At 36.4% G+C, this 23,944-nt stretch overlaps 1 protein-coding gene across 1 annotated transcript in view; it reads left to right on the forward strand.

Moving 5' to 3' along the window:
• Positions 1-1,303: 1,303 nt before the first annotated feature.
• The window catches only part of LOC107666539 (DNA primase large subunit-like), a 74,853-nt gene continuing 52,212 nt past the window's right edge, over positions 1,304-23,944 (forward strand). Inside the window, exons 1-7 of the mRNA XM_016457928.1 lie at positions 1,304-1,406; positions 1,773-1,924; positions 2,028-2,140; positions 2,411-2,505; positions 2,788-2,908; positions 3,613-3,708; positions 4,017-4,154. Coding sequence (XP_016313414.1) covers positions 1,780-1,924; positions 2,028-2,140; positions 2,411-2,505; positions 2,788-2,908; positions 3,613-3,708; positions 4,017-4,154 — 708 coding nt within the window. The 5' untranslated portion in view covers positions 1,304-1,406; positions 1,773-1,779. The remainder of the gene's footprint in view (positions 1,407-1,772; positions 1,925-2,027; positions 2,141-2,410; positions 2,506-2,787; positions 2,909-3,612; positions 3,709-4,016; positions 4,155-23,944) is intronic.

Consider the following 23,944-nt stretch of genomic DNA (forward strand, 5'->3'; position numbering starts at 1 on the left):
AATCGTAGGTGAGTGGACAGTGGCATTTGGATTCAACCGAGCGTTTGACTGATATGGCGAAAAGTTACTTCAATAGCCGAAAAACAGAAATGTTACAAATAAAACGTGCTTTACCTAATGTGTTTATGACTTTATTGTACGACAGTTTTATCAACGCGCACACACACACACACACACACACACACACACACAGGTTTGCCATCCCTGCTCCATTGAACCGGTGAGGCTGATATTGTCTGTCAAGCGCCTTAGGTTGGAGAGACTACCAAGACTGTGGCGATGAATGTGTGTTTGGCTCCAGAATGGACCTACCGACTTCATGAATGCTTTAATGAATGCTTTTAAGCATGTTGCATTAGGCATGTTTCAGGACAGGTTTAACCCTGCATCTCCAAAGTCAGTCACACACACACACACACTTTTCAGCCTAAGTTTTAAAAAACACACAACGCAACAATATGTGCTTAAATATAGCTTTTTGGAACGTCAGGAACCACTTGAAAAAGTAATACTTCTCGATGTAGCCTACAAGAATAGTTGAACTGGTTGTTTGAACCGGTTCTTTGAAATGAACTGTTCAAAAGAACCAATTCTGTGGTATTGATTCAGACTTTTATTCACCAACAGAGAAAAGAGCACAGAACAAGGGAAGTGTAATAAATAGGAGGGAGGAAAGTATAATTACAAGACTAAGAGTGGGACATACAGGTTTGAATAAAACATTACATTTAATATCTAAACATCCAACGGGATTGTGTGAGAAATGTGGACAGAGTGAAACTGTAGAACATGTGATTATTAATTGTAAGGGTTATGATGAAGAAAGACAAGTGCTAAGAGAAGAAGTATGGATGAATGAAGGAAAAGAGTTAACATTAAAGAATATATTAGACTCAGATATAGGAAATAGTACGATAAATGTGTTGTTTCAGTTTCTGAATAATACAGGTTTAATGGAGAGAATGTAGGATAAGTATAAATAGAGAGGTAGAAGATGCTGATATAGTGTGGGTAGAAGGGAAAGTATATCTAACGGGTAAATAAGGATATAGTGGGATATTGGGATTTAAAGGGAATTGGGGTGGAAACTGGAGGAGCTGAACACGCAGCGCCAGTGTATTTCTTTTTTCTTTTTCTTTGTAATGGGGGGGGGTTAGAAAATGTTAAGAGATAGAGGAAATGTTTCTGATCCAAGCTACCTGATGATAGCAGTAATGCACTGTTAAGTGCGGTTGCCAGTAAAAGAAAGAAGAAGAAGAGCACAGAACAAGCCCCCGGAAACAGCCTTCGTGCAACACGATTGGTGAATTTCAGAGTGGCGTCATATACCCGCGCTTTGTTTGGCACGTCAGCTCGTTGGCGGGATTTAGGCTCCGGGAAAAGACAGGCAACGATTGTTTTGAGATGTGAGTTTTACTATTAGATGACAGTAACACGTAATACATATATAGTTAATACACCTAATATTATTGTAATATATGTATTTAATGATAAATACGTTCGAGGATTGGTGTCAATAATCAAATGATTCTACTTAAACTATGAACTATGTTAGCTAGTTAACCTAGCATCATTCAAGTTTACAAATGATAGTTACTGTTTATGAACTCCCATGAGAGCGGTACTGTGGTGTCTGTGTGTATTTATTGATCGTCAGCTATTTAGACTCATTATAATCGCTGCTGGTTTGTCAATGGTTTTATATGAGAGCATAATGAAAGACGTCACATTATCCAGTTTTAGTAAACTTGTTTTTCAAACTCGGTGTCTAGATTTGCAATGCAGTTTTCAGGCAGAAGAAAGAAGCTGATCGGCAACTTTCAGAATGATCTGTATGATCAATGTCTTCAGTTTTATGGACAGCCTCCTCTGGAGAACATCTCTCTCACTGAGTTTGAAACCTTCGCAGTGGAGAGATTGAAATGTGAGTCATCTGCATGGTGCAGGTGTAAAGAGCCTTCAAGTGAGAATTATTTTAATATGCTAATAATATATTTGTATATATAATTACTATGTGCTTTTCCAAGTACTCAAGACTGTCGAAAACGTTGGGGTGAGCTGTGTGAAAAATTCAGAACAATACACCAAGAAATTGGACGCTGAAATTTCAAGTCTGAACTTCCCACACAGGGTAGAACTGGTGAGGACAACACATTCTTCATATACACTTTATTTCTTATGCTGCACATTCACTGCATACATTTTGTTAAAAGAAACATTTTCAAAATCTTCAAAAAGGATTTGTCTATAATGAAGAGGACGGTAGGTATTTTCATTTTACAATATTTTGCTCATAATTCATTAAAAAGTTATTAATGTTATGTTTTCCTTATGCTTTTTGACCTCTTTAAATGAGTAAACTCCATTTATTTTATATCGCTTTTTTCCCCAAACTGCTCTAATAACCCAGGGTGACCAAAAGGTTCAGGGAGGAATATCTGAATATGAGAAACGAAGAAAAGACCACATCTCCCATTTTATTCTGCGCTTGGCTTATTGTCAGACGTAAGTATTCTTAATGTGCGATTCAGGTTGTACTTAAATAGATGAATTAATTATTTTGTTTTGGCCAGTTATCTTTTTTTGTGAATGATACTAATCTCTTTTTTAAGCGTACTGAAACTTAAGCTATGAATGTGAATTTATGTAACATTTATAATCTAAGTTGAAGCTGAACAGTTTACAGACCTACATGCAGGGTTTTGCTCCAAAGTCATATTCTCATTTATTGGCAAATTTTTGAAATGTAAGGTGTAAATTAAACCATATGCTTTTATTTCATTTTAGAGAGGACCTTAGGCGATGGTTTATCCAACAGGAAATGGATCTTTTCCGCTACCGATTTAATTGCCTTCATTCAAAGCACAAGACTGACTTTTTGCATAAAAATAATTTGAAGTACGAGACGGTGAGACTGTTTTAAATATTAATTTAATTGTTGCAACATCCCCCAATTCCCTTTCTTTTGATGATATCAGAAAAATCTGTGTATTTAATTATTTTAGATTACAAAAACTGAAAAATAACTTCATCTATTTTCAGGTGATGTTTTCTGTCCTAATCAGATTCAAATCTCTCATCCAGCTTCCCAATATATTGCTGACTAATCACTTTGTCTAATGCTTTCTAACTGAAACATGAAAATTGCTCATTGCATGCCCGTGCTAAAACCTTCATTTAACTTTTTATGTCTTATTTGAAAGATCCCATCATGATCATTGATGTTTTAGGTCTGTGATACAGTGTGTTTTCACGTACAGTCCTGTAGGGGGCAGTTGTTCAACACTTCAAACATGGTTCATCTTTTAGTTCGTATCTTTCAGTTCCACTCTCTTAACATTCCTAATATGATTTCAGAGCTATGCCTGAATGCTTGTGTTTTCTAGCTGTAAATAAATGCTAATGCCATTATGTCACTGAATAAATGCTAAATAATATATTTTGTCATAACCTTTTCACATGATAATTTAATTTGCTGTTTTTCTTTCAAGTTGCTCTCTGAATTGTGGTGATAAATGCTTTTTGTCTTTGTCAAATGTTGTCCCTGCTTTATCTCTTGTAGTTCGACCTACAAAAATGTCAACTGTGCATTTTTCCCCTTTCATTTTACAGGTAAGTGCAGAGGAGAAGAAAAACCTAAAAGACAAGCTCATTGCCTCCAGTTATGGATTAAGTGGAACCAAAGTGGAAGAACATGATGTCTACAAAGTAAGTTAATTCTAACATTATAAAAATGATAGAGTTCTGAAAAATCAGTAACTTTGTAAAATATGGCATACTAGAAAGGTTCATTTCAAATCATTACATTCATTTAAACCAAGTTAAAGTTTATAGTGCATGTTCTATGACTTGTAAGTGTTTGTCTAAACTAGAATTAGATTTTTTAAAATTTATTTATTGACCTGCCTGTAAATCTTTTAAAATAAGCATAAGCTGTAACACTTTTTAACGTTATGTTTGTGCAGTAGATTTAAAAATGATTAAAGTATATAACTTCTTATTTTTCTGTGTCAAAGGTGCCATTCCAGGATGCCCTGGATTTAGTGCGCACAAGGAAAGTCTACTTGCTGGCTGGAAATGCTTACATTCCCCACCACGAAATTGTCACGATTGTCCTTAATGACTTCCGAACAAGACTGTCCAAAGCACTTGCGGTAAGTAACAAAATTGGAGTCCCTTCACAAAACAATCAGTTACCACCTCCAGAGGTTCATTTGTAAGTGGTGAGATGAATGTTGTAAACTTTAAAGGAAGGCATTATTAGGAGGGATTTTGCTTTTGGTTTTGATTGGGAATGGTTTCAGAGTTCAAAAAAAAAAAAAACACCCCACACTTAACATGTATTTCTTCAGTAAAACTCAAAGGTTTCCTATTTTCGAAGGGTTCATAGGGGGGTTATTGTAAGCTACAGAAACAGCTTGTAGCTCTCAGTTAGAGTTGATGGGGGAACTGTGTTAAGGTGGTCTTGGATGGCTAGAAAGGTAACGCGACCGAGAGGTTATAGCAGTCATGAGATTGCTTTTTTTAAGGTGTGAAAGAGTGGGCGTAAGAGATGATAGTTTGGAGAGGCTTAACTTAAAGTGCTTGATGGCACACAATGAGAAGTCATGGGTCATTTCCACCCTCAGACGGAGATTAAAGGCGGCTAGGAGATTGAGGAGGTCACAGGGAGGGTTGTTGGTCAGGAAATCAAAAGCAGCTTTTCTGTTAGCTCCTGCCAAGATTGCTGTAACCCACCGTGGAGGCGTCTTGATTTCTTCCCCCCAACTCTGCCAAATGGCAGCAAAATGTGCTTCCCTGCAATAGGCTATTATCCTTTGAAAAACGACGCTTGTTTTTGTATTCCTACCATTGAGTTTCTCCCCTTGCATCATATTTATAATGCATGTTAATGTAATGTGTGTCAGGATATTCCCAGCAGACGGCACACTGATGGCATTTCATGCTTGACGTGGAGCATGAGCTTTGCTGCTTCCTTGTTGTCTTTTGTTCAGTAGCACAAGCACAAACATTAAAAAAATATACAGGATCAAACAGGCTTTAATCTTTTGAAAATAGTTAAGTGCTGTGCTGGAAATGCTATTGAAGATATGTATTACAATATATACAAACACATATGGGGTCAGGACATTTTTAATTTTTTTTTTATAGAAATACTTTTATTTAGCAAGAATGCATGAAGCTAATCAAAAGTGACAGTAAACCATTTATAATGTTATAAAAGATTAAAAATAAATGCTGTACTCTTAAACTTTACATTTTCACCAAAGAATTCTGAAAAACGTGCTTTTCACAACATTGATAACACTTAAGAAGAAATGCTTCATGAGCAGCAAATCAGTATATTAGAATGATTTCTGAAGGATCATGTGACATTGAAGACTGGAGTAATGATGCTGAAAATTCAGCTTTGCCATCACAGGAATACATTTCATACAAAAAGAAAAACAGTTTTCTGTTTTCCTTTTTTTTTTTTTTGATCAAATAAATTCACAATTGGTGAGCACATGCAGGAAACTTCTTTCAAAAACATTAAAAACATCTTACTAACCCTGAATATTTATATTTACATTATTTATATTTCTGTTATTTCTGTTTACTTTAGTGAAGATAAAGCAGTTTAAAAGATCTACAGTGCTCTGTTTTTCCATCAAGGTTTTGTTAAGCATGAGTTCACCGGTTATTTCATTGAGGTTATGTATAAAATAACACTCTAGATATGAAGAAAATTTCATTCATCAGCAGAACGGTGTGGTGGCTGTTAAGGTAATAGCTGCCTGTTTGTCATCTTCACTCCATTAATATCCGAGATTCAAATGAGAGTTCCTGTGATGGTAAACAATGCAGCAGCAGGTTTAATTGCTGCTATAACTGGAGAAATTAAAATGTGTGCAGGATATAGGGAACAATAATAAATCGGGCAGCTTTGTGAACTCAGATTACTTAACAACATTAGTCTGCCCAGCTTGGGTTTAATTGGGCATTTTAATTGAAACTGGGGAGCGGTTGTGTTCGGTTGATCACTGGTAAGTGGAGAAGAGACAGGCTTTGTGCATTTAGTGCTGGCATGTAGTCTGCATAAATTTCCTTGTGCTTCTGGGATTGAATGTTCTTTGTGCTAGTTGAAGATGGTTTGTAGGAAATGTGTTTTGTGCTGTGCTGTTTCTGAGTTTTGTGTCACACCTGAATGTTGGGCATTATGATATGTCATAGATGGATGATGCAAAATTAAGAAAGGCTCATTTCAGCATGTCAAATTATCGTTCAGCTTGGCAGATTTTTTTTCGTCATCTACATGCCATCTCGTCAAGGCTGGCCATCATAGTGAGTCTGCCAGGCAGTTGGACAGCTGGTGGGATGGGTTTTATTTCGGCGGAATGTTCTCAGAAAAGTCATTTGAATTATTATTCGGTAAGCTCTTGTCCGACCGAAGCGGGGAATAGACACTGCTAGTCAACAATCTCCCTCCTGCCAGTATATTGAAGCTGTATAAGCCCGTGCATTAATCCATCCTGGCTAATGAAAACATATGCAGCCTGCACATTTTCTTTTTGGTGGCGTTCAGGATGGCCACGCTGGAAGAAAATGAAATGTGTCAATCTTCATATTCTCGTCGACTCCATAAATTAGGCTTGGAACGGGTCTTTTATGATACTCCGAATCATTTCCAGTGAGATTGTCTGAAATCAATTGCCTGGTTCAAAATCCTTTACCATGCATCACCTAGTTTAACTCTGAATGTCCATTTTAGTAGAGCTGCCATTGACCAGTAATTGTTGCAGGTGAATATTTCCAAAAGTGAGAGAATGCATTCATTTTCTATGTGTTTTTTTTGGTAACAATGTTTTTATTTAAGGTAAAGAATGAGAGTATTAGACGTTAGAAGTTTGTTCTAAATTTGGCTCTAAACCAACATTTTTGGTTGTTACATGGACTAATTTAACCATTGAACCAGTTTCCTGGCCATTGTAAAGCTTTTTGAGGTTTTATAAGGGTGGCCTTTTGTCCTCTTCCAGGCTAGTGCTGCATTGCCATTTTATCCTGTACATTCATTTTTATGCCCTTTAAACATAAAATACAGCACAAAAAAAAAAAAAAAAAAATAATTCAAATTGAGGCATGGTGTTTTGTGAGTGTGGAATTTTCCCATCATACAAATAAAGTCCAGGGCATCCTCTATTTCTAGTAAACTTCCAGAGTTTGGTCTGAGAAGGAGACTTTAACATTATAATTCTAAATATTTGCTTATTTTTCATGTTTTTCAATCTGGTTATATTTATTTAATTGTGCCTAGACAATTGTGACAATTTATTTGTATTTTTTTTTCTTAATGTGTGTAAAAGTGTTTATTTCTTAAAGTAAAACAGTACCAAATGAAGGTGGTTGAGTGGTTGGAGCTCATGACCTCTACCCAGCAGTTGTGGTTTTTCCCTTAAAAAAAAAAAAAAAAAAAAAAAAAAAAAAAAAAAAAATGATATTCATGACTCATTATGCTCTTGAAAGCATCAGTAAGATTGTTAAAAATTACAAACTTGTCAGTAAGTTTTTGAATCGTATGTCATCAGTTTATGGATTTATGGAGTAGCATAGCTTAAATTTCCAGCTTGTTTTACTTTTCTTTTGTTTGGTGGTGGGGCCAGTGCAAATTTAGAAAATGTTAAATGAAAAAAAAAAAACAATTTTCGAGCCCTTCACTACTACTTTATCACATTCATCATTACTTCCCTTGACACTACATCTAATCAATCTGAAAGGACCTAAGTCAAGGTAGTATCATATTTAATTCTTGACAGGAACAGCTGGTGGGATGGGTTTTATTTCGGCGGAATGTTCTCAGAAAAGTCATTTGAATTATTATTCGGTAAGCTCTTGTCCGACCGAAGCGGGGAATAGACACTGCTAGTCAACAATCTCCCTCCTGCCAGTATATTGAAGCTGTATAAGCCCGTGCATTAAAAAAATGTTAAATGAAAAAGTCAAGGTAGTATCATATTTAATTCTTGACAGGAATGAAAACCAGGCTGCGAGCTAGGGATGTAACGATTTTGACGATAAATCGTGATAAAATTCCCCACGGTTAGTATTACCGTTTCATCTTTTAATTATCATTAAAACCGTATTAGATTACCAAGATTTGAACAACTTGCGATAAATAAATACTGTCCAGCATACAGCACAGTTTTAAGTAACAGTGTCACGTGCGCACAGCAGTAGAGTAGTTTCGTTTTGAGTGAAAGCAGGGCGGAAAAGCTGGGAGGTTTTAAAAGAGTGCTAAGGGAAGTATTCAAATTAATGTGAATTAATTAATTATATGAATGTACCTCTGAAGGTTCTGACTGTCTTCAGAAACGATTCGATGGCATTTTGTTTTCATTTTCGCTCCATGTAATACCTAAAGAAAGTGTTCTTAATCGCAATACTGCTTTGTCCACGGAGGTTACGGGAAACAGCTCCGTGATAAGAAATTTTCATACCGTTACATCCCTACTGTGAGCGATAGAAGTACAGTGCGTTCAATGGATTGTACTGTTGTTTAACAACATATCGATTGTTCACCTGATGAAACATTTTTCTGAAAAAAAAAAACTTTCAGTAGACAAAACTCCATAAAACAGGAATGAATTGTGAAAATTACATGGTTACAAAAATTACATCCCTCACAGACTTGTTTTCTCCATGTAAAATTCAATATGGTGTCTAATAGGGCTGAGTTTTGACGCAAATTTCACGATTCGATTCGATTTTCATTCACAAGCTTGCGATTCGATTGCCGATTCAATTCAGTATCGATTATTTTGGATATATATCAGGTACAGTACATGCCAAATTTTCTCAAGGAAAAACAATTCTCTCAAGTAATGCTGTAAAATATACATGAGTGTCAGTTGACACTACATTACTATAATATTGAAGGTTAAAATTGACTGATTTGTAGGCTATAAAACTGCTAAAATAAAAAATTAAGTTTTTAAAATATTTCTACTTCAATTCGTTTTTTTGGAATATAAACATTTAAATGGTGTCTGTCATAACTTGATGAATTTATTCAAACAAATTAAACATTGAAGAACAGTAAAAAATTAAAAATGTTATATGGTGCATATATTTAGCAAATTGCCCCTCTCTACAGTTTATTTTTCTATCTGACTAATGAGTTTATGGTCACCGAATATGTTTTTTTCTGAGGTGACGTTACGTGACAAATTGTTTACAAGCTGTTATATTGACGTCTTTGCGTGGAGGAAACACTGATTGAGCGATTAACGTCACGTGCGACAGGATACGGATTGTAAAGTTGTACTCTTTCTTTTAACTTACCTTCGGGAGTTTAGTCATGTTTATTTTGTCCTGAAACTGGTATTAATGTGGAGGAGATGATCAGTTCACGTGAGCCTCGTGCTACCGCGTCTGTTGAACTGAGGCGCTACAGCGATCTGATCACTTCACATTAAACAGCGCCAAAACGGCATTTATTGTTTAAAAACTGCAATACAATGGACAGCATTTGAAATCTGAGACGGTTTCATATGAAAAGTACCAAAGCACAATGCTTATTGCAATTTATTGGATGGGAATTGCCCTTCAATGTTCCTTCCATTAACTGAAAACAGGCTAGACTAATCGATTCTTGGGATTAGTGTTGTCATGGTACCAAAATTTCAGTATTCGTTACCAATACCAGTGAAAATCCACAGTTCTCGGTTCCAATTTCGGTACCAAAGCAAAACACAAAAACATGCTAATTAAAAAATTTGACTATAATTTAATTTAATCCAAAGTAGTTAAAGTTATATTCATTCATTCATTGTACCAATTTCGGTACCAAAGCAAAACACAAAAACATGCTAATTAAAAAATTTGACTATACTTTAATTTAATCCAAACTGTGTACATATTTAATTTTAAAGGGCTTTTGAAAACCTAGAGTTATTCAGCCAAGAATAACAACTAAGTTACATATTAAAAAAAAAAGCCCAGAACTGCTTTTCTGACAGATATGACACAAGCAACGTTAACCATTTGTACATTCTCTAACACGCATATTTTAGATTCACAATTCCTTTAAAAGCCTCTGGTGTGTAAAAATAGTAAATATCATCATGTCCTCCTGTGTTTTTTTTACCCTAATAAAAGTTATAGGAGCATTAAATGGTTATTAAAGAAACTTCATTCTAATGCTCATTATATTAGCGTTAGCCGCACTTATGCTAACGATTAACTACTCTAATAACAGCGTTCATTTCAATCTGACATTCAAATTAAAATATTGAATAATATTCATAACAGAAGCGGTGTTTCCCACAGACTTGCACTCAACTTGTGGCGGCATATATATGCAAATTCATTCTCTACCAGCGGGAGGCGCTTGTTGAGCGGGAGAGATGGAGGTTTCCCCGGTAACGGCTGCACACAAAGCAGCGCTCAGCTGAGCTCACAAACGCTGCTCAGGCATTACAGGCAAGATGAAATGAAAATGACATCCATAATTTTCTGAAGACAGTCGGTTTCCTTCAGAAATACAGTGATATAAAAACACCCCGCTCAGCTGAGCTCACAAACGCTGCTCAGGCATTACAGGCAAGATGAAATGAAAATGACATCCATAATTTTCTGAAGACAGTCGGTTTCCTTCAGAAATGCAGTGATATAAAAACACCCGCACCAGGTTTCGACTTTGACACGTGCATTGCTCATGTTTATTCAACGAAGTCAAAGCCTTTTGGAAAATCTATTTGTGGCGGTCAGTTTTGATTTTGTGGCGGGCACCACAAATAAATCAATGAATGGGAAACGCATATTAAAAATTAAAATGAAACTTACCTGCTTGAACTGTTTAATTTGATATCGGTGTCTTTAAAGTGTTTTGCTAGTTTGGTGTGTTTCCTCATTTTGAGGTCGCCATGTCTCGGTGCTTTTATGAAGAGAGCGCATCTGCGCACCTTTCGGATAGCGCATCAAGAACCGGGTTGACCGGGTACTCCGTACCACCGGTACTTAAAAAAACCTGGTATCGTAACGTTTTAATTTTTTTAGTACCGACTTGGTACCGAAGTACCAGGTCTTTTGACAACACTACTTGGGATTTAAAGAATCGATATCGCTCCGTAAAAATGAGAATCGATTAATATCGAGATATAGATAATTTTGAACCCAGCCCTAGTGTCTAACCTGATTAAGGTCTATAAATAGATCTATAAATGATGCTGATCTGTGTCTGGATGGTGGACATTGCAATTTTCCTGCTTATTCCTCATGTTTCATTGACTGTCTGAAAAACCCGCTGAAACTTAGTTTCTTTGGAAAGTTTCAAAGGTTCTCCTGGCAGGCAAGCTGCAACTGGCCAATTATGGTTTAAAAGCCTTGCGTCGTGTTCGGTTTTTAAAAGCACGGTCAGCAGCCAGCAGAACGTGGTGAAATACAAAGGTAGTCATGTAGAGTTAATTGCGTCCATGACGAACAAACAGAACGTCTGACATGGAGATCCGTTCTTAATCAAAGCTGAGCTGCGGCTTATGGTCCGACATTTAAAGCGCTATTTCTATCAAAGTCAATGTAATTCCCTCTCGTTGTTCAAAAGTCATCATGGATGAAGCGGCTCGCTCTGCAAATATTCAACACTTTTTGAAAATAAGACCTCTAATATAATGAGACTGTCCATTGACGGAAATTATTATTAGCCTGAGCCTTATAAAGCATGTTAAAGACTGCACCATCTTACTAATTCTTTTTCTGTCATATTGGTAATGAGGTTTGGTTTAAAGCTTCAGTGTTCTTGACTTTCACACTGTTCCTATGATTCCTTTTTTATGTTATTTTCAGGGCTCAATAATACTTTTATTTGCTGGTCAGGCAAGTAGTTCATATTTCAGTAGTTCAAATTATTTATCTTGTCATTTTTACAAAAATATACAATGGAAGACACTTCCTGGAAAATAATAACATACTGTCACATTACTGATATGTCATTTTAAACCCATCCAGATACTTCTAAGACTATTATAAATTCATTCTTTCAACATAACCTCACATATCTTAGCCAGCCATTTATAAAATAATCTTGGTGATATTTAATAGGGATGCACCGAATGTTCGGCAACTGAAACTATTCGGCTGAAAATAGCAAAAAAAAGCTCTTTCAGTGTTCGGCCGAATAAGCAAAAAGACCTAATAAATTGTACCGAACAATGATGTGACGCGAACAAATAGGCGTGCGTTAATGCAGCAGACATGTCGGCAGTGTGGAAGCATTTAAAACTGTCCGAGAAAGACGCAAAAATCATTAGAAGCACCGACAGTGAGAGACTGCTTAGTGCTGCATCACATGTCTCCGATGAGAAGAGGAAGGGCTGGTTGTTGCTGGTTACTGTATGATGATTGAAATCGCAAAATGGCTTGGTAAACAATTAGTACATAAATAAATAAACTGCAGAACGTTATGTTTTCAAATACACGCACAAATTGCATGTATTCTGCCAGCGCTGCACGAGCTTGCGGCACCAGGGTTCAAAGTCAAAAGCGCAAGGAATATCTGCGCTGAAACAATGTTACTCGTCAGTTGCTCAGTAACATTTTTATGAATTTTTACAAGGCATGTGACAATGCGATACGTGTGACAAACGTCTTCGCAAATTCGTATTGAGAATCATTTGAATCTGCTGTTGTCAACAAAAAGAAGCACTGAGGTCTTCTTGCAGGTTTCCGCCAAAATAAAAGCTGAGAAAAAGCAAGAACTCCATCAACATTCATAAATGTTAGTATTGTAATTTTATTGTTGTTCTTTAAAATACAATAAAAAAGACAATAGTGATAATAATAATTACAACAGCTCTTTATACATTTTTAAAAATAATATTTAGGCCACATCCACATGAAGCCAGAGCTTTCCTTATCCATTCTTTTTTTTCCTCGTCTCAAGAAATATCTGCGTCCACACGAAACCACAAAATTGATTGGCTGTACACACGAAAACGCAAAGGTGTCGTTTTCAGATTTATCCACTCTGGGACCCAGTTAAAAAAAAATAGCGGTTTCACGCTCCCAAAACGCCGGATCCGTCTGGACTAAAACGCCAATATGATACAAAATTTTTACGTATACAGCTAAACACGACATCATCGTTTCACAAATTATACGGATTGGCTGTACACACGAAAATGCAAAGGTGTCGTTTTCAGATTTATCCACTCTGGGACCCAGTTAAAAAAAAACAGCGGTTTCACGCTCCCAAAACGCCGGATCCGTCTGGACTAAAACGCCAATACGATACAAAATTTTTACGTATACAGCTAAACACGTCTCCGTGTGGACGGGGCCTTAGACTCTCATGTAGGTTGCTTTGTCTGCTTGATATACACTACCATTCAAAAGTTTGTGGTCAGTAAGATTTAAAAAAAAAAAGAAAATGATACCTTTGTTTAGCAAGGATGCATTAAAATGATCAAAAGAAACTTCTAAAACAAAAAAACTTCTACATCATTACAAAAAAAAAAATCTGTTTCAAATAAATGCTATTACATATAAATCTAAATCTTACCAACCTCAAATGTTTGAATGGTAGTGAAATAAGACATTTTATTTGATTTACTTCATGATCTAATATCATATGGCACACCCCTAGATTGAATTTTGACTGCAACAGGCTTCAGCAAGTTTGTTGTCCTGTTTTGTGTTTTTGAGCATCAACACACATACAGAGGTGCGTTTGTCATGTCAGCCATAAATGTGACCTCTTTTTATGCTAATATATCATCCATCATCATTTGTGTTTACATTAGATCCAATTAAACCGGATCATTTCACATACAGCTTTTCAGCCGTGTTTTTCTCTTTCGACTGTCAACCAGAAATGACATTATCAATTTCTTTTGGCGGAAATCACGGTGCATCTCTAATAACTGTATTTACTGTAACACAGTAATGTTATGCCTCCAATACCTTTGCTGTATTCATGTGATAAGATTGTAAATGGCCTCCAAAGATACTCACTTTTAATCAGTTTTTCCACACTGACTGATTCCAGGTTCTTCTGTTTAATTTTGTGAAGTTTTTCTTTTTTCACCAGGTTGTGAAATATTACCTTGTCGCTAGGCATCACACACTTTTCCAAAGTAAAGCTTGACCTAATTGAGTGTCACCTAGGTAGAGTAGAAAAACACAAGCACTTCCACTCTGCCTGCCAACAATTCAATTGAAGCTGTCAATCCAGAGCCCAATTTTATCCATTTGGCTGTAGCTGGCATGTCTGGCTAGGGCTGTGGAGGTGCCGATGGATGGATGGACACATGCTGAAGAACATGGCAATGGCAAACTCTCAATCATGCTGGGTCCTTCCGTAACTGAAAGGCCATCTCGAACAGTTGAAGGTTTATTTTCCCTTGTCCTCTCGGGTGATTAATGAGCAAGCATGGCTGTTGTGTGTCCAGACGAAGGGCTGATGCATTCCTTGCTTCATTATCTGATCAATGCGGAGGGACTCTGATAACAACTTGAGTTAACAAAGCTTAGGGATTGGCTCAGATATATATATATATATTTATTTTTTTGGAAAGCGGTTCGCATCAGTGAGTAATGAGTATCTGTTTCGCTCTGAATAGCCTAATATTTAACTGTATCTAAATTAAGTCAAGTATTTAAATAAAATTCCCTCATGGAAATTAATCGGTTGGCTTATAAATGAACTTAAATTAACTATATATGCAGCCATGTGATAATGCTGTCTGCTAGTGCATTAAGCAGTAAATTATAACAGGATTGGTAATGGATGGATAAATGCGCTTTAATGATTTTAAATAGAACCTTCAGTGCAAATCAGCATCTATTGTACTGCACACAAATATGTAACTATGCATACACAAAAGACATTGCTGGACTACATGGAGTGCAAATGTAAAGTGAATGTAACCTGTTATTTTAAATTCTGTGGTCAAAGCTTTGTCAGGGCTTCAGATACGATAGCGGACTCTCCTCAGGCTCTTAATTATTGATTTATCATGCTTTTGTAAGAATACTATGGTAACAGCTGGTACTATGGTATAGAAAAATAGTATCCTAAACTAAAAATACAAACAAATATTACAGCTCAACTGTTTTCAGCATTAATAATGTTTATTAAGCACCAAATCAGCATATTAGATTGATTTCGTAAAGGATCATGTGACACTGAAGACTGGAGTAAAGACTATGGAAAATCATCTTTGCCATCAAAAGAATAAATTACATTTTAAAATAGACATCTTTAAGATGTTTTAAATAGATTGTGCCATTTCTTGATAGTTTAAGCATTTGAAAAGTCTTTGTGCTGTAGTTTTCTTTGTAGTCAAACCAGTGCATCCTCTTACAAAATGTATTCGCACTGCAGGTAAAAAGGTTACAAAACGTTCTCTGCCCATCTGGTGTACCAGCCAAATAACAACACTGATGGGAAACTAGAAAGGTTTTGCATTGTATAATGGCATCTAACTGGAGAGGCAGCACTTATATCAATGAGGCCTTTTAAGCACTGGCTTATTCCACCAAACATCTTGAGGCGGTGTGAAGAGAATGTGTTATTAAAAACACATGCACTTCTGTATTTTTAATTGTCTTTCAGTCTCGCTCTAGACGTTCTACCCACAAGTTTGCAGTCCAGTGGTCTTGTGCTGTTGATTTATGAATGTGTAATGCCAGGCTGGAGATCTCTCCCACTCTGTGCTGTGCCAAATGTCCTGATGAATGCTGGAGGAGAGAGATGACCTCCTTGTGGGATCCAGATAACAAGATTGATTTGGCTTCCTTGTCGGCAAGTCTTGCCTGGGATGTAATGATGTGAGCGCTCCATGCATTTATCAAAGCTCCACTTGTAGTCTTGTCTTCAGTGTCTCCCCTCTTGCTTAAATGCAGAACAGGGAGCGCTTTAAGTAGTTTCCTGTCTTTAGGGAAGCTGGGAGCCTTCGGGCATGTTTTGTACAAACAGTTCCTCAGTACAACAGCAATAATCATTTTAAAAATATTTCTGGTATCGCACACAGGTGTGTCAGTTTCATGCCAGAGATACTACGAGAAACAGACGTTGACAATTAACAGGATTTTTTCATTTGTGTGATTTATTTTACTCATTGTTTTGCCTGTACACTGAAAAAAATAATATGCTAGATTTACTTAAAAATATAGTGCATAAATTTTGCATCCCTCTTCTTAAGTAAATTTCGCATGGAATTTTAAGCAGTGTTACCTAAAAATCTTTAGTCGGCAATGCTTAAATGTTTGAGTATCCCAGTGAACAGTTTTGCTCAAATTTATTAGCTGGTGTAACACAATATTTTAAGTAGTTTATACTAATAAATTTAAGTTATTTCTTCAATAAAAGTCTTGTTCATCCCATTATACGTTAAGATCATTTAAATTGATAATTTTAAGTTTTGTATTTTAAAATACCTAGGTACTGCTCAATTACTTAAAATTAGTTATACATTACAATGAGTGGAAGACATACTTTTTACAGTGTACCTGGTATTCCCTACCTACATCATGAGGACCAAATGTCCCAACAAGGACAGTAACATTTTTTTTTTTGGTCCCCATGAGGAAAACCGCTTATAAATCATACTAAAATGAAGTTTTTTTTTTAATATGTAAAAATACTGAAAGGTTTCTGTGACCGGTAGGTTTAGGGGACAGAATATAACATTTTTGTACAGTATAAAAACCATTATGCCTATAGGAAGCCCCCATAAAACAATATTTGTGGTGTTTTATGTTTGTATGTGTGGTATAGAGTTGAGTGTTGTTTACATAATGTTTGTGGTGTTGTATGCTTGTGTGTTTGAGTGCAGTGAAGTGCTGAGTATGTAATGTGTGGTGTTGTATGCTTGTTGACTTGCATGTGTGAGTTGTGCAATGTTCTGTGGCATTAAAATGCATTTGCAGTATCAACAAGACACTTAACAAGTATTAAAAAAAATAATTCAACATCTTGTTATTCAAAGTTACCCCTTATTTACACTGCACACGCCTGCGGCGCGTTACGTCTCAGACAAGGTTTTATTCCATCCTCCACGTGGTGCCAACTCATGCCAGGAGCATTTCAGAAGCAAAGCGACAGGATTCGCGAGACCACGTGATTTGCCTGTCCTGTTTTTTTTTTGTGTGTGTGTGTATTCTAATATGGTTGCTTAAATGTTTGTTTTGTCCGGTTTAATTCTGTTTATTCCACTCTTACAACTCCTGCAATTAAACTCCACGCCTTGTCCTTTTTGGAATTGTCCTTGTAAAAACGATTTGTGGTGTCGTATAACAATTTGTGTGTTTTTCAACTTCGAGGATGAAACTCTCGTCATCCATTTCTGGTCTCCTAGCAAGGATAGTGATATGAAATACGATCAGGAGTCTGCACAGGGTGTTTATTTTGAAATTGACAGGATTTTGTGATTTTTATTTTGTATTTTCTGTGCGGCTTGGATGCGGATTCCGTCAAAAATAGACTAGGCACCTATCTTTAGCGAAGTGGCGCAGAAAGCCGCCTCTGAAACGTGCCGTGGCACAGCTTGTGTAACAAGCATTGACTAGAGTGGCCGTGATCAGCTCTGGTGGCCGCGTTGCAGACATGTGCAGTGTAAATCAGGGGTTAGAAGTGTTTCAAGTCAAGCAGGATTTTCTGAAAAAAAAAAAAAATCAAATGTATTCCTCAGTGGCTTTGGGTAACTCAGTTTTACAGAATACATCAGGCCAAGAAGGGCAACACAACACATGCATTGCAACACTGGACAATCCTGATAGAACCTCAACACCTTTCAAGAAAGAACTGCCATTTGGAGAGCCCCCTTGTAGGGTCTTCTTGGGCTATTTCCAGATCAGTGTCCTATAACACAAAACAATAAAACAATAAAATGCATATTGTGCTTTTTTTGGTTGTTTGTTCATTAAGGGGGTAAAAACGCAAAAAGACAACAAAATATGTCAGGCTCAACTTTAAAACATGTATAAAGCTCACTGATGGAGACATCCAAGCAGTCATTAATCTAAATCATTCAAGCAAACAAACAAAAAAACTTTTATTTTATTTAAGATTAGTCATTATATTTTCAAATTTGCACTTCCCACTTAATATAAAAGTTATTTCAAAGCGAACAACACAAAATGTACCATATTCACTCACCTGGTAATGTGGAAATGTGCAATCAGATTGTCAGTGTTCTCTGATAGGAAGACAATCAAGCTGTGATCCTGAGTACAAACAGAAATAGAAATTCATGTTAATATTAAAAATAAAATAAAATGCATGACACAGTAATGACAGTTGAACATCTAAGATATAATTGCTAAAATAAGTAAGCAGAATTTTCAGTAAGCATCAGTAGAATTTACTGTATTAATTCAGTATACACAAATTCTTATCAAAGATAAAGTTAATCAGTCAAGAGCAGTGAGTGATATTTTTCTGTTTTGTGTTGATTAACATTAATGACAATACACAGATTTAATATACAGACATTCAGTTTTCTGTTTACATTCACTTAGGACGTAAACGACCTGTCCTTGTGTGTATTTGACAGTTTAAGAGCGATTAGCCACGAAGATCTTAGTTCAGCATTCACGCTGTGTGACAGACTTTCTGTGCGTGTGCGCATGCGAAGAAACACTGTCAGGACAGCACGTTAAAACTGGAATGGCTATAAAACGCTTGTCTACCGATATATACGCCCAGAACTGTGCAATGCTAACATATGATGTGTATGTATGTCGTGTCATGCAGTATGTTGTAACGGATGCACCAGAACTGCCACTAGTACAATGTCACTGTCGCACGATTACGATCAGAGGCAAACTGTGAAGAAATTGTATTTGTTCACAATCTAATATCGCACCATGTGTTTGGGGTGTGTATATAACTACTGTGGACCATCCTTTTTTTGCACAGACCAAACAATCTGCCACTCACCTTTATTTAACATTCATCTCATAAAAGTAACTGTACAATGTGTATTTTGGTCTCACGAAAGACTCCGAAGTGCACGCATATGTTTAACAGTGCTCATTCGATATCTAGTAAAGTAATAAAAAAATCAGTAACTTGTATATTCAGGATATATGATAAAGAAAAGCTCTACTTAACAGCTACTTACCTTCACCGTGGATGAGCAGTCCTCTTCTGAGATCTGGTTTTCTAAAAAGGCTACAACAAATTGCGCATTTCAAAGTTAATCCAGTTCGTCACATGGTATCTGCTTGGGTTCTAAAACATTGTGTTAATTTGACAATGTTTTATTGTTGACGTCACTCAAAATTACTTGTTGTGTTTCTTTATTAAAGTAAACCATAAACTCAGTATGTTATTTAACATTTATAGCTTTAAATTAAGTAATGTGCAAAACTGAATTTTTTAAAGTAAAATCTGTTAATTTTAATGAGCCATATTTGCTGAGAGCAGGCATAATTTTTTACAGTGTATGGTAGCTGTGAATTAATTGTGAAAGAGTAATTGAGAAAGCATGATGCATGGAAATTTGCAAAATAGTTTAGTAATGAAGTTAAAGACTCATAATGTTCCATTGGAAATATCAAACGGGTGAGTGTTCAGGAAGATTTTACAATTATTCACCTATTTTATGTTTGTGCCAATATCCAGTATAATGCGTTTTGAATTATGAAAGGAGCTCTTCATTAGATGATAATGATCTTGTGTGAATTATTTATTTTATTATAGACTGGACTAACATTTAAATTTATTGCCTACATTTTATACTGATAATTTCTCTATTCAAGCCTTGAGAGGATGTTAATGTGACATTATGGATCATTAAAGAATTGGAAAGTAGCAGCAAAAGTACAGCGTTAGGGTTTTTTTTTTTTTTTGTGGAGGTGAAATGTTTTCAAGAAGAACGCTTCACACACTCCTCTCAACACCTCCCACTTGTGAAACGCAGTTGTCGCTTCAATTTTCCTCTCTCAAAAAGCCAGTGTGCTTCTGAAAGGCACTTGAATATAAATATTTTAGGGTTGTAATTATTTGAGGGGGAAGCATTGATGTTTAAATATTTAAGGCTTCGTCTTTCAGTATGCTGTGACAGTATTTAGTGGGGGTCTCAAACTATCTTATTGCACAAAGTCTCAGACGTCTGTTACAGCATCAGATTATAGCTCAAGTATGGATGGGTAATTGTGTTTTCAGCTGTTTTATTAGCATCTTTATTTCTGGTTTGATGCTGGATCTACATGCTTGACATTCTTCACACTTCCGTGGAACACTTAAGGATGATTTAGCAGTTTGTTGATGATAGGGTAGTCATAATTTAGTTTATTTATTTATTTTTCACTCGTAGTGATGGATTCAGCCTTGGAGATAGCTTTAAGAATTGTATATTATTTGTATTATTTCTCTGCTGTTTCAGAATAGGTCATAGGAATTTTATTATAGATGAAATGACTGTTTACCAAAGCAGAAAATGTCCAATAAGCGGTGCTTGTGTGATATTGCACCATTGTACGAACTCTGAATTTGCAGATGACTGATTTTAATTTCCAAAGCAACCACTGTGGTAAATATTATAAAATGGGACCATTTTGTATTTATTTTGAGTGTATTTTGTATCTTAATAACATATACAAAGTCAGTTATTAATTCAGTGATCATCAGCATCAAATTGTGCGCTGATGTCTGTGTAATTTGCAGTAAAGGGCATATAGCAAGTCTACAGGATGATTTGAGTTTATTTATTTTACTTTTATGCGCCACATTTTCATTATTTAGTGGGGTGTTACACACTTTTTGTTTTGTTCTTGTTTTGTTATTACTTTTTGTCATTTCATATACCCTCTATAAAACCCCCATTAAAATAAACTAAAACGGCTAGGGGAAACCTGGATATGAGGTAACGTACTGTAATTTAAAAAATATGATTTCAGGATCTGAAAAATTCATGTAAATGAATCAAATATTAAATATCCATGTGCATTTTACATTTTTCTAGTTATTCCAAGCTATAAAATATTAAATTTTACAAAATTTTACAAAGAAAAATAATTTTCTTATTTTTAAGAAATCCTTATTTTTGATCTTTAAGTAATACCAGTGACTCGACTAACTTTACAACCGTTCCTCACTCACACTTGTGACTTTCACATTTCTCCTAGAAATGACTGCTCTAAAGGCCAGGACACACCAAGCCGATGGTCGTCGTTTTTATATATATGTTTTTTATAACAACATGAGGTGCTTAAAATGATTAAAGTTGTCATCAACGTTACTGATATTCAAAATGGTAAGCAAGCGCTGCTTTGTTTACCTTTCATATATCTGCGTTTATTTCGTAAATCTTTGTTTCGGTTTCTCCTTTTGAATGATGAATATTTACTATTGATAGCTGCTGATATAGACGCAGAACGCACGTGTTAGTTTGCAGTCGGCTGTAGTCTGTGCGGTGTGTGCGAGCGCAGCTTTTTGGTCCGACACTGCCATCACGAGGCGACAACACCGCCGACTTTCATCGCAGCTAGTTTTTTTGAAGGTGGCTTGGTGTGTCCTGGCCTTAACACTATACAGTTTTTTTCTTCTGCTGCTAAGTTAATAAGTATGTTGATGTTTATGTCTGTTAAACTCAACATCAGTATTATTCCGAATATATTTCTGCACTTCAGTTTCTACTAGGGATTTCTACTAGGTATGCGATTTACCACGAGCCGGTTGAAAATCGATTTAAATATGTAACGATTCAAATCGGTTGAGATGCTAAACAAATCGCGTTTCAATTAGGGGTAGTTTATATGAATGTATGTCTGAGGGAAACTTACTGTCTTTAGAAACGTTTAGATGGTATTTTTTATTTTCATCTTGCCTCTGTATAATGCATATTAAAGTTCATAAGTGCAGCGCTGCTTTGTTTACAGCGGAAACCAAGGAAACGCTTTAAGCGCCACCTGCTGGCAGAGAGTGCATCTGCGTCTCATTCAGCTCGTCTGCTGTTTCTGTTTCATGCAGATATTTTTTATGTATAGTTTCACAAAACTGAAGTTAAACCATTCTGTTTGTGAATCGAATCGTGAAATCAAAATTGTGAATCGAATCGTGAGTTGATCGTTACATCCCTAGATTCTACTAAACCTGCATTGTCCTCACTGTGCATTGTTCTCTGCTGTATCTGTCATGTGTATCTTATCTGTCCATATCTTAGATCTTATTTAATTCTTAATTTTAATTCTTTGTGGTGTTTATTTACATATTTAGTACTTTATTTAATGTAATTTAATCTGTGTTGTTTTGTCCTGTCTTGTGGTCTGGTGCTCTTTTATATGCACGGAAAGAAAGTTGTTTTGATTCAATCTACACACTTTGTATGATTGAAATGACAATAAAGCCACTCTGACTCTAAATCACAAACAACTGGAAACATCATGGGGCCTTCAAATATTGTTATAGACAATGGGGTCCTTGGAGTCAAAAAGATTGAGAACCACTGCCCTAGACTTCAGCCTGTCTTCTGGTTCTCATTGTTGTTTTCATAAGTGAACATGTCAGATAGGCATCATGGGAAATGTAAAATTGACCTCCAGTGAGACGTGACCTTTGAGTTTGCTCTGTCTGTTCATCCCTCAAGTACCTCTGGTCGCACATGGAGTGAAGGCCGCTGAACTGCACAGTGTAAGAAGGCTGGAATTGGATCACTGTTTGCTTTTCATGTCACACTGAATACATTTAAGTACAGAAGATGATGATGTTCGATAAACACATTAACTCGCTTCAGTGCGAACTCTACAGTACATTCCAGTGTGTACAAAATACAGACCCAGCACATATCTTTCCAGCGACAAGTCTAGTAGAGTGAGATCAACGTGAATTTAAAATGGGGAAAATAAAGTGTCCAAGGGTTATATGTGATAACTGAATGGGTCAGTCGTGGGATAGTGTTAGGGTGTGTTCACACTTGTAGTTCGGTTTGTTTGGTTCATTTGGTCTGCTTAGCGTTCACATTTTTTTTTTGACAGCGACCCTAAAGATACCGAACCTAAAGGCGTGGTGATACGTTCACAACCTGATTGGTCGGGTTGAATGACGTATTCGTGACGGAACTTACTGAACACCCCAAACAAAAGGTGTGTTCGACTTAAAGCAGCACTGCGGGTGTATGGTATCAACGCACCCATTAACCGATCGGTCTGGTCAGCGCTGCTTTAAGTCGAACACACCTAATGCAGTCTGCTGAACTAAGTCTGCGCGCTCATTCTTGCGTGTACATATAATTTTATTTTCTCCACCTGCAAACTCACAAGGAGCTCATAAAAGGCACTTTACCTCATCGTTGCTCCACGTTGCCCTCTGCTCATTTTGTTTTGGTTACACCGCTCGTTCTGTGTCGTCAAATCATGTCGCATAGCGTCGTATCTTGTCATTACTTCCTGTTTTTGGTTCGTTTAGAAGTATTTGGTCTGTTTTGCGTTCATATTTCATTCGAACCAGACCAGAGTTAGTTTGGAATCGGACCGAGACCCATCTTTTTAGAGTCTCGGACCGCTTGTTTGGTGCGCACCAGGGTTCGAAGTATTTGGTCTGTGTTGCGTTCATATTTCATTCGAACCGCACCAGAATTCGTTTGGGGAAGGGCTACCCCTCCGTTTTGCGCGGTCACGTGAAGGGGTAGGGGTGTCTCGATTCTCTTTTGGTTGGAGGCGTAGGGGTAAATGAAGATTTTTCGGGACCACACTTCTAACGCAGGGGTACGATAATTATCTCAGCATAAACTGGCTACAGCGGCAATGGCTGCCCAAGCAAACAAAAACAACTATAAATGTAAGCATTTTTGTCATTAATAAAGATTTTAATGAAAAGTAATCATCTGTTTTATGTTACATTTTTACGGTCATGTTATTCAAAGAAATGTTTGCAAAATAATCACTAAAGTTTGCTAATGTTAAACCATTACTGACTGCACGATAGTGCCACAACATATTTTCATGTCTGATTATCAGGGCGATA

This window comes from Sinocyclocheilus anshuiensis, unplaced genomic scaffold (genome assembly GCF_001515605.1).
Source record: "Sinocyclocheilus anshuiensis isolate Anshui unplaced genomic scaffold, SAMN03320099.WGS_v1.1 scaffold63, whole genome shotgun sequence".
Lineage (NCBI taxonomy): Eukaryota > Metazoa > Chordata > Actinopteri > Cypriniformes > Cyprinidae > Sinocyclocheilus > Sinocyclocheilus anshuiensis.